This window comes from Nerophis ophidion, linkage group LG06, assembly GCF_033978795.1.
Source record: "Nerophis ophidion isolate RoL-2023_Sa linkage group LG06, RoL_Noph_v1.0, whole genome shotgun sequence".
Taxonomy (NCBI): Eukaryota; Metazoa; Chordata; class Actinopteri; order Syngnathiformes; family Syngnathidae; genus Nerophis; species Nerophis ophidion.
The window spans coordinates 47,256,914-47,273,931 of NC_084616.1; the positions used below are offsets into that span (position 1 = coordinate 47,256,914).

The 17,018-nt window shown below is 41.3% G+C and overlaps 1 protein-coding gene across 3 annotated transcripts in view; it reads right to left on the reverse strand.

The window, feature by feature from the left end:
• Positions 1–17,018, reverse strand: part of samd11 (sterile alpha motif domain containing 11) — a 121,654-nt gene that overhangs the window by 89,360 nt on the left and 15,276 nt on the right. For all 3 annotated transcript variants that reach the window (XM_061903959.1, XM_061903958.1, XM_061903960.1), the window contains exon 3: positions 711–886. In XM_061903959.1, coding sequence (XP_061759943.1) covers positions 711–886 — 176 coding nt within the window. The remainder of the gene's footprint in view (positions 1–710; positions 887–17,018) is intronic.

The window sequence follows — 17,018 nt, forward strand, 5'->3', positions numbered from 1 at the left end:
AAACAAGGGGGATATGGGCTATTCTGGGTGCACCGGTCAAAAGTCTGGCAGCCGCATTTTGTTCAGTCTGAAGTCCTTTTAGCATTGATTGGTTGAAAAGGGTGAAGAGAGAATTGCAATAGTCAATGCGAGACAAAATTAACGTGTTAATGATCATTTCTAGATCCAATTTTGACAACAAATTTCTCAATTTTGAATTCACTTGTAGGCTAATGTGTGTCTGTCCAAGCCAAACAGCTCCGTTTTTTAAACGTTTTTTTATTTCTATTCCTGCAGGCATGCTTTAACGCAGCACACACACACACACACACACACTCCTCCATCAGTTAATCCTAGTCTAATTTACTCTGTAGGAATTAATCACTTGATGTGCGAAGATCCTCAATCTTGTTAACTGGGCTACAAGAATAGAAGTCTATCAGGATGAACGCAGGCTCCAATGCGAGTCCTTTCACACTGGAGCTGTGCAAAAGTGCAACAACGTAAAATGAAGCCATACTTGCTAATGTATAATCGCATAAGCACACACCAAGCGCAGCACTTTGACGGCGTGAAAAATGCCTCAATGAGACGACATAACGTCAAGATGCATAAGCTGGGACAATAACGACGACACCAAGCCATGACGATATTATTGAAGTGGTCCTCTTGTCCTCCAAGGAGCCTTTCAAAGCTAATTAGCCAGATATGTAAACATGACACGGCCTTACCTCTTTCTGACTATACTGTAATGCAGCTCGTCCTCCTGCTTGATGTGGCTATGCTCCCCGCTGGCACGCTCGCTACCTTCACTGTCGTCACTGCTGAAGATGGAGGCCAGCTCCTTCTTGGGCACTCGGTTGGGGGGCAGCGGGATGGTGCGCTTCTCAGCCAGGCGACCACGGTTCTGCACGAGCGAAAAGAAATGGCTTTATGAAATCAGCTTTCCAACCATTTCGATGCATTCCGTGATTACAAGTGGTTGAGTTTTAATTTGGGTACGTACAAGACATAGAGAACATCCCTTGTGACTGCATCTCTTTCTGTTATTGTAGGAATTTGATATACAGTAGCACAACATTAGGTTCACCAAAACCATCTTTTAAAGTCGGATACAAAAATTGCATCCAAAATTCAGCCTTTACAAAATATAATGTTGAATCGCAATTGAAATATTGGTGGTTGATAAGCCCTTTGTGTGCTTGTGGGTTGCTATATTTCTCTAAGGCAATTCAGGAATGTATCTGTCTGTGGTTTTATGTTGACATCTGTCTGTGGTTTTGTACTTTTGTTTATTTTTTTATTTATTATTAATATTTTATAATATATTACCTGCTCAGTGGCCTTGTGGTTAGAGTATCCGCCCTGAGATCGGTAGGTTATGAGTTCAAACCCTGGCCGAAACATACCAAAGATTACAAAAATGGCACCCATTACCTCCCTGCTTGGCACTCAGCATTAAAGGTTGGAATTGGGGGTTAAATCACCAAAAATTGTTCCCGGGCATGGCCATCGCTACCGCCCACTGCTCCCCTCACCTCCCAAAGGGTGATCAGGGGTGATGGGTCAAATGCAGAGAATAATTTTGCCACAAATGTGTGTGAGACAATCATTGGTAATTTAACTATATTTAAATAACTGAGTCATTATCAATATTAGATACACCAACATTAGTTATTATTAATTTTATTAGTTTCTGCTTTATACAGAACCAGTCAAAAGTTCAAAGACACATGCTGCATATATGCTGTAGGGCATGGAGAACAACCTATTCCCACATGGGCCGGGCGGGTAAAATCATGGCATAATAACTTCAAAATACCTTTTACCTTGGCCCAAAACAGAACAAGCACATTCTAAAAATACTGACAAAACATCTCAAGTTAATTGAAAATTCTGAGGAAATAATGGTGCAACATCATGAAGAACACAATGAACTAAGACTTAATCTCAGTGTATCTACAGAGCAATTCAACTATAAGTCACATCCCATCTAGGATTATACAAAAAGGAAATAAAGCAAAAAAATAAAAAAATATTTTATTTATCAAACAACCAAATTAGTCATTTCCACTGTTCACTTTCTTTAAATTTGCGCAGAAGACTCTATTCTTCTCACAACTTTATCAATGTGTCATGCAGCATCTTAAGTGGGGTTACCTATTGTTTAATTTACTCCTGTTTGTTTTACATTGGGTGGAGTGGGAGGCTTTACCGTGTACCTCTTGCTTGGTATACTTGCTCGCAACAATATAAACTATTTGCTTGCCTGACAGAATTTCTAATGCGACATCCAGTGGACACATTTACGAAAACAGTTTAAGTTAAAAATGCAGCGCAATTTTACATTGACTCATCTCGCGGGAAGCATTTTTCACATCCCTGCTGTAGGGTCTGAGGCCCCGTTTACACTAAGGTAATCCAGGGTAAATCCCACCAAACCATATCTCTGTCCACACACACACAATGGTCATTTAAGACCCCCTCCCACCCGCCGTCCACCAGCGCAACGCAACGTAATACGCGTGGGCGGAAAATGCGCACGTCATAGTCACCTCCAGTGTTGCTTTGTGTGCAAGTTCTTAAATTTTACTTATCGGAACACTATCCAGTGTTGTGGTATTTCAATTAACTGGAATCCAGTGTGCTGTGGGGCCCTATTGTAGTGAATCACCCCTGAGCCATCATAAAAAAATCTAATCTTTACTGGACACGAAGATAGACAATGTGACAAAAAACATTTTAGATTACACAATCTAGGGATCTAGATATCTGGTCAGGACTCTTCTCACTCTTTTTCCTTCACCTTTATCGTCCATCATTTTGGGTGACTATACACTGGACCTAAAGTTGTTTATAAGCTGCCCTCTTGAAGAGAGAAGCGTGGCAAGAATAAGGAACAGTCTGCAGCTTGGGGCCTCAGGAAGTGATGCTGGGTGACCAATGCAGACCATCATGGTACTATCAGACAACAAACAGGAGGAAATTGGAGTGGAGAAAGAAGACATTTGGAGAAGGGATAAAGTGTGTATTTTTTTGGGGGTGTTTTTTTTGGTTTATACAAGTCAAGGTCAGAGAGAAAAAACATCTAAAAGAGAGCTAAAGTTGCACAAGAGGAAGGTGTGGTGTGGGAGAGTGGACATTTCCTCCCTCGTCCCCCGCTCTCTCTCTCCGCCGACATCTCCGCTCCATACTCGGAGACGCCTTGCAGCCCTCCAGCTATCCCTTCCACCACACGCAAGCCCACTCTTCAGCCGCCCCCTCCCCACCCCCGCTACCCCTTCTCCCGCCTCGCCTCGCTCCTCGCATCCCAGGAGGCGGTGCAGCGTGAGTGGCAGCCAAGCTGGCGGAGGGAGGAGGGCGATGGTGGGGGGGGGGGGGGCTCTAGCCAAGAGGCAAACAGGTGCAGCCCCTCCGGAGTCTCTCAAATGGCAGACATTAAAGAGAGTTGGAAGGAGGAGGGGGGGGACGTTGAAAACATCCCCCAGGATGAGCAAGCCACAAACTTCTGCCATATTTCTCGCTTTCCTATGCCTTTATTGGCCTGAGATAAAGAAGCACTTTGACCTCTTTCTTCTTTGCTTTCCACGAGTAGTGGTCTCGTATTTGAAGACTTTGTGATTGGACTTACGACGGCAGGGGTGTGAGTCCACATCACATCAAGGACAGCAAACCAAAACACTCTCACATTGGTTACACACACATCTGGTCAATGCAAATTGTCCAAGTCCAAGTCCCTTTATTGCTCTTGTTAAAAAGGAAACACACATGCACTCTTCTCCTGCACACACACACACACACACACACACACACACACGCTGTGAGACCTCATGAAAAATGCCTACCTCTAGTATTATACTAAAAGTCGTAATTATACTCAACGCAAGTCGGAATTTTACAAGAAAAACTGAACATTTGTGCAATAATATGATAAAATTTTGAATTTTACTCAATAGCAGTCGCAAATTTACAACAAAAGCTTAAAATGTGCAATTTTATGAAAAATGTCGTAATTTTACTTGGCAAAACAATGACAAAAGTCATAATTTGACTCAAAAATATGTCACTATTTTAAAAGAAAAACAAAAAATTGGCAATATTGCAATAGGAGTCCGAATTTTGTATGACAAATGTCACCATTTTGCATTAAAAAGTAGTAATTTCACATAAAAGAGTAATAATTTTATGAGAAAACATTGCAATATTACAGAAACAGAAAGAATATGAGAAATTGTTCCAAATGTTATAAGAAAAAAGTCGACACACTGAAAAAAAGACTGCTTTTAGTTCATTTATTTTGGAATTTTTTGTTTGTGATTGGTTTTTAAGCTTCATTATTTACTTCAAGTTATTACAGTATGTCTCTATATACATATTTATTGTACTTGTTTTAATACATTTTGGCCAAAGGGGGCACATTTAAATTTATTACACACACTTGTTATTTCATACATTGACCAGAGTGGGAGCACTTTTAAAACCGACACACAGTCAATTTGAAAAATTCCTCCTATTTGGAACCACCCTAATTTTGATAGATTTCACCACAAGGGGTGCTAATGAGATCTCTATTTTTTTTTTTTTGTAATGTGTTTAAGGCCGATGACAAACGAGCCACGGACCTGTTAACCAAACTCTTAATGGCCACTATAGTCTTAGTAGCGTAGTGTATTGTCACATAAGGGATGCGGGTTGTCTTACATCAGCACTGGAAGTTGTAAAATCAGCAGTTCACCTAGCGGGTTTTTTGGGTATGAATAGGGAAGTCCTTCTTTAGCTGCCGTCTTATTTTATCATATATTGCTGCCTTTGCACCTTTCAATGTTTACTTTTCAATGCACATAAAATCAACAAAAAATCCTGACGTTGGAGCATTGTTCACAGACTGTAGTGTTTGGCTCTTTAATAGATGCAATAGTTTGCCATATTGGAACCATGATTTCGGTCCTAAGTTGTTCACCGGTCCTCATATGGAAGGTACTGTTCCTTGTTGACGTCTCAAGAAGGGTAGAAATACAAGAACACACACACACCTGTTCCTGGCCCTCATATGCTGTTTCCCCTCCAAAGCCGGGGATTTTACACGGAGCATGCCAGCAATATAGCATATACTGTACAAGAATAGCTTGTCTGAGCCCACTGTGTATGCGAGTGGGGAGACACGCACCCACATTGGCCGTGACATACCCGGGGTCCGACCTCCCCCCTCGTCCCCCCCCACACACACACACACACACCCTCGCCTCCCTTCCCGGAAAGCCCCCATCCTTTCTTTCGTTGCACTGACGCAGAACTGGGGGTAAGCTCCCACTGCTTCCGGCAACACTTCCGCAGAACGGGGGAGGTGCTCTTCCACACACACATACACACACATGAACAAAAAAAAAACCCAGCAAAACAGACGCCTGGCGGCCCACGTAGGAGCGCTAAAAGGAAGGACGCCTGAACGCTCGTGCGGTGCGTGTGTGCGTGTGAGCTGAGGCAACCTTACTGTGTGTGGTCATCCTCCTTTCAGACCTGGAAAAAAGTCTCTCATAAAAGTCCCACTAAAAGCACCGCTATGAATATCGCCTCCCACGCTTTCTCTCTGACAAGTCAGGGATCCAACACAAATATCTGGGCTTTGCGTTTGGACATTAAAAGAAAGAAAACTTTCACCTCCGTTTGCTCGGACGGCTAACTAGCCAGCAGAGGAGCAGAAGAACGACTTGACTTCAGAGGTTCACACCAAGGTGGATCCAAGAACCAAGGCAGCAGGTGTGCATATGTGACAATAAACACAAGTACAATTTCTCGGTATCACCAGTGCACAGAACCTCTGAACACACGACGCGTTTACAGCCGCCCTATTTCTACTTTTTTATTCAACTTGTGCTAAAAACAAGGGCTGACAATGTTACTGTGTGAATAATTAAAAAAAAAAAATCTTGGATTAATCAGGGTTTGTTGTGACCGCCAGAAGGCGGTGATCGCGTCTCACGTCAGTGTGATGAGTTAGACCCTGTCTACATTGAGCCGGATAACCCATTAAACGAATAAGTATTTAACTAAACCAGCATTTAAGGTGCCCCCTTGGATAATTTTTTACATGGGTAAGTGCGCCGTGTATTTGGTGAATCTCCTGGCTCTTAATTTTGTATGGACTCATTGATCGTTTACAAACTGAGTTCAGAGAGGAAGTGACGCCAGAAAGACCTTGCCCCACACAGGAAGTGACGTCAGAAAGAACGCGCCACAGCCATCTTCATAACAACCTGTTTCCACTCGGAGGTAAACACTAGAAATATGAAGATGAGTCATCCAGACATGGCTGTGTTTCTTCTTCCGTCTGTACAGATGCTTGCGGAAATCACACATGAATACCATAAGAGAAAGCGATTGCAGCTATTTGGGATACAACACTTCTCAGACGGCAAGAGAACTTTCCAATGTCCAGGTCAGCTGTGATTCTACTTACCGAAAAACTTTGTCCATTTGACGAAGGAGAGACAACGAGAATGCGGGCTCTCTGGGATGTGATAAAAAAGGTAGCCTGTGCTTTCTATTACCTGGCTGTCGAGGGAAGACTACGGAAAACAGTGAATGCATTTGGACGGGCAAAGCAGACTGTTTCAGTTATTGTCTGCCATGTATGTCGCGGACTCAACGTCTAGGGCCAGAGTATATAAAGTCACCAAAATGGGTTGGACAATGAAGGTGAAGGCAAAAGAGTGTCCTGACCAGATATCTAGATCCCTAGATTGATTGATGTCAAATGTTCTTTGTCACATTGTTTTCTTTCACGTTTCCATTAAAGATTTGATTAATTTATGATGTCTCAGGTGTGATTCACTACAATAGGGCCCCACAGCACACTGGACTCCAGTTAATTAAAATACCACAACACTGTGCCGGAGGACGGAGGGGTTAGGGGGTCTTAAACAACCATTGTGTGCGTGTGGACAAGTATAAAGTTAGGTGGGATTTACCCTGGGTAGCCTTAGAAGGGGCCTTAGAGCGATGTGAAAACCTTTGATGGAATTTCAAATAAAACTGAGGTAATTAGTTAGTATTGCAGCAACAAAGCGTCTTATGATCGGTATACATCGAGTTGAAAATCTTCAAGCGAAACATGAACGTGAGGATGGCGTCGGTAGCATGAATGCCACATCCTTAATCTCGTTATATGCAAATATAATGGCGATAAAGTCCATTCTATTCTACATGGACAGCAAACAGAGGACAACAAACTATGCTGGCTGAGCTAAATCAAGACCAAGTGCTACAAGATGTCATTCATGTCGCCAACTAACGTTGTTCCAACTAGAGGTGGTTTGTGCAAAAAAAAAAGAGATCGGCGCCGTCATCCGAAAGGTAAATAAGCTTATTTGTGTAACCGAGGTTTTGTAATTAGATAAAGTCCAATAGAATCGACAGACCATAATGAGGGAATCGAGAGGTATGTTCGTTATTGACAACCATCACATTTCTCGTCAACACATTGGCTTCTTGTCAAGGCACCTTCTCTCACACATACGCACACACTTCCGGCTTCACAATAAGAGCGCGACACATCACACTGTGCCACCAAAACGAAAAATACTTACATTTTTTTAAAGAACTGGTTAAACTAAAGAAGACTAAATACATGATGTAAATGGTGCCCTATTAGTTATTGTGCTTCAGCTCATCACATATTGTTGCTTTGTTTGGAGCAGTCTTACATAGTTGAGGGGATAGATTTCAGAAGGTAGTATTAGGGATGGATCTGAACTGATACTGTACCAATTTCCAATACATGGGAATCGATACCGGTACTCAGTGCTACCAATATTGTTTGTCTTTACACTTCCTAGTCTAATTTGTAAATATTATATAGCAGATTTTGCATGTAGCTGCAATTACAAGATGTTAGATGGCAGTAGTGCATAAGCTACAGTGTATTGGCTCGCTGGAAAGTAGTCTTTGCGGTTAAGCTGAATCTGCCAGTCTTTTGCCGCGCCCTAAAAAGTAAATGGTGAATGGGTTATACTTGTATAGCGCTTTTCTACCTTCAAGGTACTCAAAGCGCTTTGAAACTATTTCCACATTCACCCATTCACACACACATTCACACACTGATGGCGGGAGCTGCCATGCAAGGCTCTAACCAGGACCCATCAGGAGCAAGGGTGAAGTGTCTTGCTCAAGGACACAGCGGGTGGGACTAGGTTGGTAGAAGCTGGGGATCGAACCAGGAACCCTCAAGTTGCTGGCAGGGCCACTCTCCATACCGCGCCACGCCATCCCCAAAGTGTTTATACTGTAAGTATTGTACTTACAACACACCAGCTGTTTGATTCTAACGTGCATCTTAGTTGTAGTTTTCATTACCAAATGTGGAGGTGTTGAAATCGGCATGCAAAATTGGTAATGCTAATCATTAGGATACCTATTAGCCTGAAGCTTGCGCATTTTAAAAAAGTAGAGCTATTACGCCTGTGTGGCATCGTGTACCGGGTTCGATTCCCTCGAGGATGCATCAAAATTGAACACAGCAAAGGTAAGTTTTAACAGATTTATTCTACTAAAAGGATCTAAGAAACAAAACACTGGAGCTAACAAAAGGAAACCAAAGACGCTAGCATAAAAGCTAGGATATACAACAATGAGAACTAAACTGGCACGTAGGCACATAAAAGAGTAAAACAAAACATACAGCATGAGAGCTGGAATGAACAAATGGCTTAGCGTGAAAAGCTAGCGAGAATATACATACGTGACAGAGTGCAGGCGTAACTCTTTGCGTGAAAGCAAATTATGAACCCAGAAAGAATAATGTAAAAGGGACGGGCTTAAATAGGGAAGTAATCTAAAGCGACAGATGTGCAGGGACCGTGATTAGCAGGTGGGATCAATGAGCAACCATGGTGACTTACTAAACAGGAAGTAAGTGGGTAGAACGACGGAGTGATACAACAACTGGAAGTATAAACAATAATATGTGGTGATCCAAGTAGCGGATCGCAACAAGAGCCTTAATTTAAGTTTAATGGTTTTCTAACGGGCATACTTGCTTTGTTGGCATTGACAATTATAACATTACCTAAAGGCAGTTTGTTTGAACCCGCTCTGAGCGCTTGTTTCCTCGCCAAGTGTTTTAGTCTGCCACTGGACATGACAGTTGCATCGAAATATGGCACCATTTGATTTTACATGGTAGTACCGACAGAATTCAGCCAGTGCCTATAAAAATACCAAATTGTGTACCTATCCCTGGCTGGTACAGTATTATTAAATATATGGACCACAATATTTAGCATGGTAAAATAAACATTTTAGACATATTTATTAGACGTGTATTTATACTTGTGTCACAATGGAGAAAGGGAAATTGGCTCAAAAGCAACATCTTTTTTTGTTAACAATATAGAGTACCACACAATTCACCACTCAGGCAAGCAAAGGCGTTTGAATTCAAGCGGCAATTATAAGGCAATCAATCTCTCTAAATCTATTTCTGACTTTTAAAAGTGCTGGAAAATACGAATAATAAGATTGTTGTTTGTTTGTTTGTTTTGTCACATTTCTTTCCATCACTCCTTGCGTTATTTCCTGAAAGGTGGACTGCCGCTGGCTTTGAGCAGCATTAGCAAGCTCACACCCTCCCACACACACACACACACACACACACACACACACAAAAACACACAGTCTCTCTCACACACACACACACACACACACACACGCATTCTTGTATTTGTTACATTCTTGAGACCTCCGAAAAATGCCTACCTCTTGAAGACCAGCCTTTTTAGATATATAAATATTTGTATTTACAACATTAATAATATATAAATACTATGCAAATATAAAAAAAGATTGATGTGAAAAATGAGTTGGGATTTCACAAGAAAAAGGTCAGAATTTCACAAGAAAAACTAAGAATGTTGGCAGTATTACAATATAAGGCGTAATTTTAATCAACCCAAGTCAAAATTTTCCAAGAAAAAACAAACATTTGTGCAATGTTATGATAAAAGCCGGGATTTAACTCAATAACAGTCTGAATTTTACTAGAAAAGCTTCAAATGTTGGCAAGTTTATGAAAAGAGTCGTAGTTCTACTGGAAAAAAGTCACAATTTTATGAGAAAACTTTAACATTTTGGCAATATTACAATAATAATCAGAATTTTACTTGGCAAAAATTATGACAAAAGTTATAATTTTACTCAATAAATGTCACTATTTTACAAGAACAACAAAAACATTGGCAATATTGTGATAAGAGTCAGAATTTTATACGACAAATGTCACTATTTTGCGTTAAAAAGTAATCATTTTAAATAAGGTAATAATTTTACGAGGAAATATTGCAATATTACCGAAACAGAAAGAATATGAGAAATTGTTCCCAATTTTATAAGAAAAAAGTGGACACTGAGAAAAAGACTGCTTCTAGTTTTTTTTTTGTTTTATTTATTATTTTTTGTTTGTAATAGGTTTTTAATGTGAAGTAAAGTGAATTATTTTTATATAGCGCGTTTCTCTAGTGACTCAAAGCGCTTTATATTGTGAAACCCAATATCAAAGTTACATTTTTAAACCATTGTGTGTGGCACTGGGAGCAGGTGGGTAAAGTGTCTTGCCCAAGGACACAACGGCAGTGACGAGGTTGGCAGAGGTGGGGATCGAACCTGGAACCCTCAAGTTGCTGGCACGGCAACTCTACCAACCGAGCTATACCGCCCCTCTTCATTATTTCCTTCAAGTTTTTACAGTATGTCTATTTATAAAAAAAAAATTATTTAAATTAATTTAGGCCAAAGGGGGTGCATTTTAATTTCCGACACACACTTGTTATTTCATATTATGACCAGAGAGGGGGTATTTTTAAAACCGACACACAGTCAATTTGAAAAATCCCTCCTTTTGTGGGACCACCCTAATTTTGATAGATTTCACCACCAGGGGTGCAAAGGGGGCGTTCTCTATTAGATGCTATGGTTTTCCGTATTGCATGGGTGTCAAACTCTGGCCCGCGGGCCGAATTTCGCCCGCCTTTTAATTTCATTTGGCCCTTGTGGCAATATCAAATTAACATTAGAGCTGGCCCGCCGGTATTATACACCGCATTCACCGCTAATACTTCTACTGGCCAACCCCCCCAAAATCTCCCGGGGCAACCATTCTCCCGATTTCCAACCGGACAACAATATTGGGGACGTGCTACTTTTGACCTCCCCTACAACCTGTCGTCCCGTCCGCTTTTCCTCCTTACAAACAGCGTGCCGGCACAGGCAGGTAAAATTTACAGCTTCTACACACACTTAAGTGAATGCAGCGCATACTTGGTCAACAGCCATACAGGTCAAACTGAGGGTGGCCGTATAAACAACTTTAACACGGTTACAAATATGCGCCACACTGTGAACCCACACTAAACAAGAATGACAAACACATCCGCACCGTAACACAACAGAATAAATACTCAGAATCCCTTGCAGCACTAACTCCTCCGAGATTCTACAATATCCGACTTGGGCACATCACATTAGATCAGTGTGTCGCGAACTGAGCAGTAAAAAGGCCTGAATGTTTGATTCATTCATTCATTATTGTTATTTTATTTTCAAATGTATTATTAGCCTGTGGAAAAAAGTTTATTTTGATATTTACCTCAGAAAGCTGCAAATTGTTATTAAAATTGTATTTTTGATATGCCATTGATATTTTTGAATTATTATCATTATTATGATTTGAAACTCAAGTTTGCTTGTCACTATAAAGTTATACAAGTCTTGCTTGTTCAATATTTAATGCAAAATGTGTTTGGGTCCTTATTAAAAGGTTAATTTGTTCAACCTTGGCCCGCGGCTTTGTTCAGTTTTAAATTTTGGCTCTGTATTTGAGTTTGACACCCCTGCCGTATTGGGACCATGATTTGTGTCCCAACTTGTTCACCGGTCCTCACATGGACGGTAATTTTCCTTGATGATGTCTCAAGAAGGGTAGCAATACAAGAACACACACACACACACACACACACACACACACAGTGGTAGCCGCCCGTGACATTCCTGCAGCTGCGGCGCTCTCTCCCCTCGCACGCGCCCCCCCAGCAAACTCCCTAGGGGACGAATGCCTAATGAGTCACGCGCCTGTCTGCCGTTACCTCGCCGTGTGTGCGTGTGTGTGTGTGAGTGTGTGTGTGTGTGTGTGTGTGTGTGTGTGTGTGTGTGTGTGTGTGTGTGTGCGTGCGTGCGTGTGTGCGTGCGTGCGTGTGTGTGCGCGACTGTGTGGAGGCGGGATGGCGGTCCGACTTGGCGCGAGCTCTTCGGGGAAGGCGAAGGGAAGGAAAAGGAGGGGGTGAGGAGATGACAGGGAAGGAGAGAGGAAGGAAAAAAAGTGTGCAGGAGGCATGAGGGTGGGGTGAAGCGGTCATTACCACGCTATGAAAAAGGGCCAAAACAAACGGCGTGTCCTCTGTGTGCGAGCCCGATCGTCACGACGTACGAATTCTTATTTTGTTTAGTCTCACGGAAACCGCCGAGGCCAGTTTCACAGGTGCGCGCCTGGTTTGGCAATTAGCCGCTAGTTTGTTAGCTTGAGTTCCCGCAGTATGCAAACACGACAATGGCGTAACTCGACTAACGGTCAGATTGAAGTACGGTAGCGGTTTGATTAGTGTTCACAGCAACCACAGTGTAATAAACTCCATATGATTCCAGATAACATCGTCTTGATTAGTTCCCCAAGAACGTGACGACAGTACAGAAGGATGGCGAGATGTTTTTTTCCCCCCCAGAGGACAAAAACACTATTGATAACAATGTTGTTTGTTGCTGTCATCACAAAGTGGCTCTTTTCCCCCAGCCCGCCGTGACGCGGTTTGTTTGCAAAAACACGCTTTAGCAACCGCCGCGCACCTTGTGACCTTCGTGATGCATGAGAGGAATCTCAACACCACAAATACATTGTGTCAAAAATGATAGTTGGTGTGGCTGTCCGATAGTACAACCCCGTTTCCATATGAGTTGGGAAATTGTGTTAGATGTAAATATAAACGGAATACAATGATTTGCAAATCATTTTTAACCCATGTTCAGTTGAATATGCTACAAAGACAACATATTTGATGTTCAAACTGATAAACATTTTTTTTTGCAAATAATCATTAACTTTAGAATTTGATGCCAGCAACACGTGACAAAGAAGTTCAGAAAGGTGGCAATAAATACTGATAAAGTTGAGGAATGCTCATCAAATATTTATTTGGAACATCCCACAGGTGTGCAGGCTAATTGGGAACAGGTGGGTGCCATTATTGGGTATAAAAACAGCTTCCTAAAAAATGCCCAGTCTTTCACAGGAAATGATGGGGCGAAGTGCACCTCTTTGTCCACAACTGCGTGAGCAAATAGTCAAACAGTTTAAGAACAACGTTTCTCAAAGTGCAATTGCAAAAAATTTGGGGATTTCAACATCTACGGTCCATAATATCATCAAAAGGCTCAGAGAATCTGGAGAAATCACTCCACGTAAGCGGCATGGCCGGAAACCAACATTGAATGACCGTGACCTTCGATCCCTCAGACGGCACTGTATCAAAAACTGACATCAATCTCTATAGGATATCACCACATGGGCTCAGGAACACTTCAGAAAACCACTGTCACTAAATACAGTTTGTCGCTACATCTGTAAGTGCAAGTTAAAGCTCTACTATGCGAAGCAAAAGCCATTTATCAACAACATTCAGAAACGCAGGTGGCTTCTCTGGGCCCGAGATCATCTAAGATGGACTGATGCAAAGTGGAAAAGTGTTCTGTGGTCTGACGAGTCCTCATTTCAAATTGTTTTTGGAAATATTCAACATCGTGTTATCCGGACCAAATGGGAAGCGAACCATCCAGACTGTTATTGACGCAAAGCCAGCATCTGTGATGGTATGGGGGTGCATTAGTGCCCAAGGCATGGGTAACTTATACATCTGTGAAGGCACCATTAATGCTGAAAGGTACATGCAGGTTTTGGAACAACATATGCTGCCATCCAAGCGCCGTCTTTTTCATGGACGCCCCTGCTTATTTCAGCAAGACAATGCCAAGCCACATTCAGCACGTGTTACAACAGCATGGCTCGGTAAAAAAAGAGTGCGGGTACTTTCCTGGCCTGCCTTCAGTACAGACCTGTCTCCCATCGAAAATGTGTGGTGCAATATGAAGCGTAAAATACGACAGGGGAGACCCCGGACTGTTGAAGGACTGATGCTCTACATGTGGTTTGTACAGCCCTTTGAGACACTAGTGATTTAGGGCTATATAAATAATCATTGATTGATTGATTGATTGATTGATTGATTGATTGATAAAACAAAAATGGGAAAGAATTCCAGTTTCAAAGCTTCAACAATGAGTTTCCTGTTTATTGAGTGTTGTTAAAAGAAAAGGTGATGTAACACAGTGGTGAACATACCCTTTCCCAACTACTTTGGCACATGTTGCAGCCAGGAAATTCTAAATTAATTATTTGCGAAAAAAAATTAAGTTTATGAGTTTAAACATCAAACACAGTATGTTGTTTTTGTAGTCCATTCAATTGAATGTGGGTTAAAAAGGATTTGCAAATCATTGTATTCCGTTTATATTTACATCCAACACAATTTCCCAACTCATATGGAAACGGAGTTTGTATGTGTGAGCCTCATTCTCCAACGCCTTGAGAGCTGCGCTGGTATACGAGTCGACAGCCCAGGGATTTTAACGTTAACGTACCAATGATTGTCACGCACACACATTAGGTGTGGTGAAATTTGTCCTCTGCATTTGACCCATCACCAGTAAACATAATCCTCAAATAATGTGTTATTGAGTGTCGGTGCTGTCTAGAGCTCGGCAGAGTAACCATGTTATTCTCCTCCATATTAGTAGATGGAAACCGCTAGCTACCGTATTTTTCGGATTATAAATCGCAGTTTTTTTCATTCGCGGAAGAGACGAAGAAAATGTCAGCAATAAGAATTCCGCGGGGGAGGGTTATGGCAGAAGTGCATTGTGGGTCATGGGATGCTAACTTCTATATGCTTTATGCTACTGCCGTAGCTATTAAAATGGATCATTTCAACGTTGGCGATAACTTATACAAACTGAGAAGGGCTGAACAAAAATGGCACCGAAAAGGAAATCATGTACTGCAGTTTACAAGCTGGACGTAGTGAAATATGCTGCAGAAAACGACAAGAGGAAGCGGCGCATACCTTTGGAGTTGGCAGAGTTGTTTAGAAGCGACATCGAGGAAGAAGATTTCATCAAATGTATCGATTAGGAGTGACAGATTGTTTGGTAAACGTATAGCATGTTCTATATGCTATAGTTATTTGAATGACTCTTACCATAATATGTTACTTTAACATACCAGGCACCTTCTCAGTTGGTTATTTATGCGTCATATAACGTACACTTATTCAGCCTGTTGTTCACTATTCTTTATTTATTTTAAATTGACTTTCAAATGTCTATTCTTGGTGTTGGATTTTATCAAAACAAATTTCCCCCAAAAATGCGACTTATGTATGTATTTTTCCTTCTTTGTTATGCATTTTCGGCCGGTGCGACGTACACTCCGGAGCGACTGATAATCCGAAAAATACGGTAATTGCTTTGTAGATGTCGGGAACACGTCGTGTGAGACGACGATGGTTCGTCGTGATCACAATATGCAGACGACAGGGGAGGCAGCGTGGAGGTAAAAAGGTATCTAATGCTTAAACCAAAAATAAAATATTTATTTGAAGCTTAGGGATGGCTATCTAGAACGAAACTCAAATGGCTCCAAAGTAAACAAAAACTGAATGCTGGACGGCAGCAAAAACTTAAAGCGTGTGGAGCACAGTACATCCGTACATGCCATGACAACAATGTACACACAAAAAAAGATAGCAGCAACTTAAATAGTCTCGATTGCAAAAACAAAGCAGTTGCAGGGAATAGCGATCAGAGGAAGACATGAAACTGCAACAGGAAAACACCAAAAAATAAGTCATGGCGTGATGTGACAGGTCGTGACAGTACACCTACTTAAGAAAAGAGCTATAGTGATGCATGGTTGGTTATGGTTTGAATTCATTTCCAACAATTGCGACAACGACTTTTTATTGTCTACTGAGTTTAATTTTTTAATGATTTCTGCTGGTGGTGTTTTTCAATGAAAAAATGTGCCTTGGCTCCAAAAAGATAGAAAAACACTGCTCTACACAAAGTGGGATCGCCATATACTAACCAGGCGTGCATATTACAGCATATACAGTCATCATTTTGCAGGTCCACTTAAGGGATCATTTTGAAATTTTGGAAACTAAAAAACAAATCAACATGGCCATTTTACAATGTTTGTGTCACTTAAACTTGCGAACCAGAGGTTCTCGAACTCTTTTCATCAAGAACCACCTCAGAAAAAACGTGGCCCTCTAACTACCGCCATAATGAACAACAATAAAAAGCGAGTATATTTTACATTTTTGGTCACTCTAACATTATACACAGTTTGAACAGTAATACTGTGTGTGAACATAGGAAAATAAAACACTGTACTTTCATCAAGTGATTTTTTTTTTGCAGATGTACCCCTTGTGGTACACGTACCACAGTTTGAAAATTACTGGCCTAAACATTGCAACCTAACCAATTCCCAAGAAGAATAGAAGTACAGTGGTACGTCAACTTAAAAGAGTTTTGAAAAAAAGAATTGTCTCAAAGCTAAATGTTATGTTTTAAGTTTCAAGCAAATATGTGAGTTACTAGCATCCCCGCCTGTAGTTGGTGTAGACCAAAACATCTGATCTTACTTGCCAGCATTAGCTTACTGCTAGAAATGGACATGACTTGGTTTTCTAACCATGGGAAGAACAAGTGAGTGTGAAGGACAGTGCTGAGAAAAAGAAGCGGATGTTTTTATTGAATTAAAGAAATAAACCATCAAAAACATGACAGAGCGTATCCTGTAGCCAGCTAACTTGGCCAAGTACTGCTAGCCTGCACCACACTAAAGCATAATGAGTTTAATGCCAGCAAAGAATGTT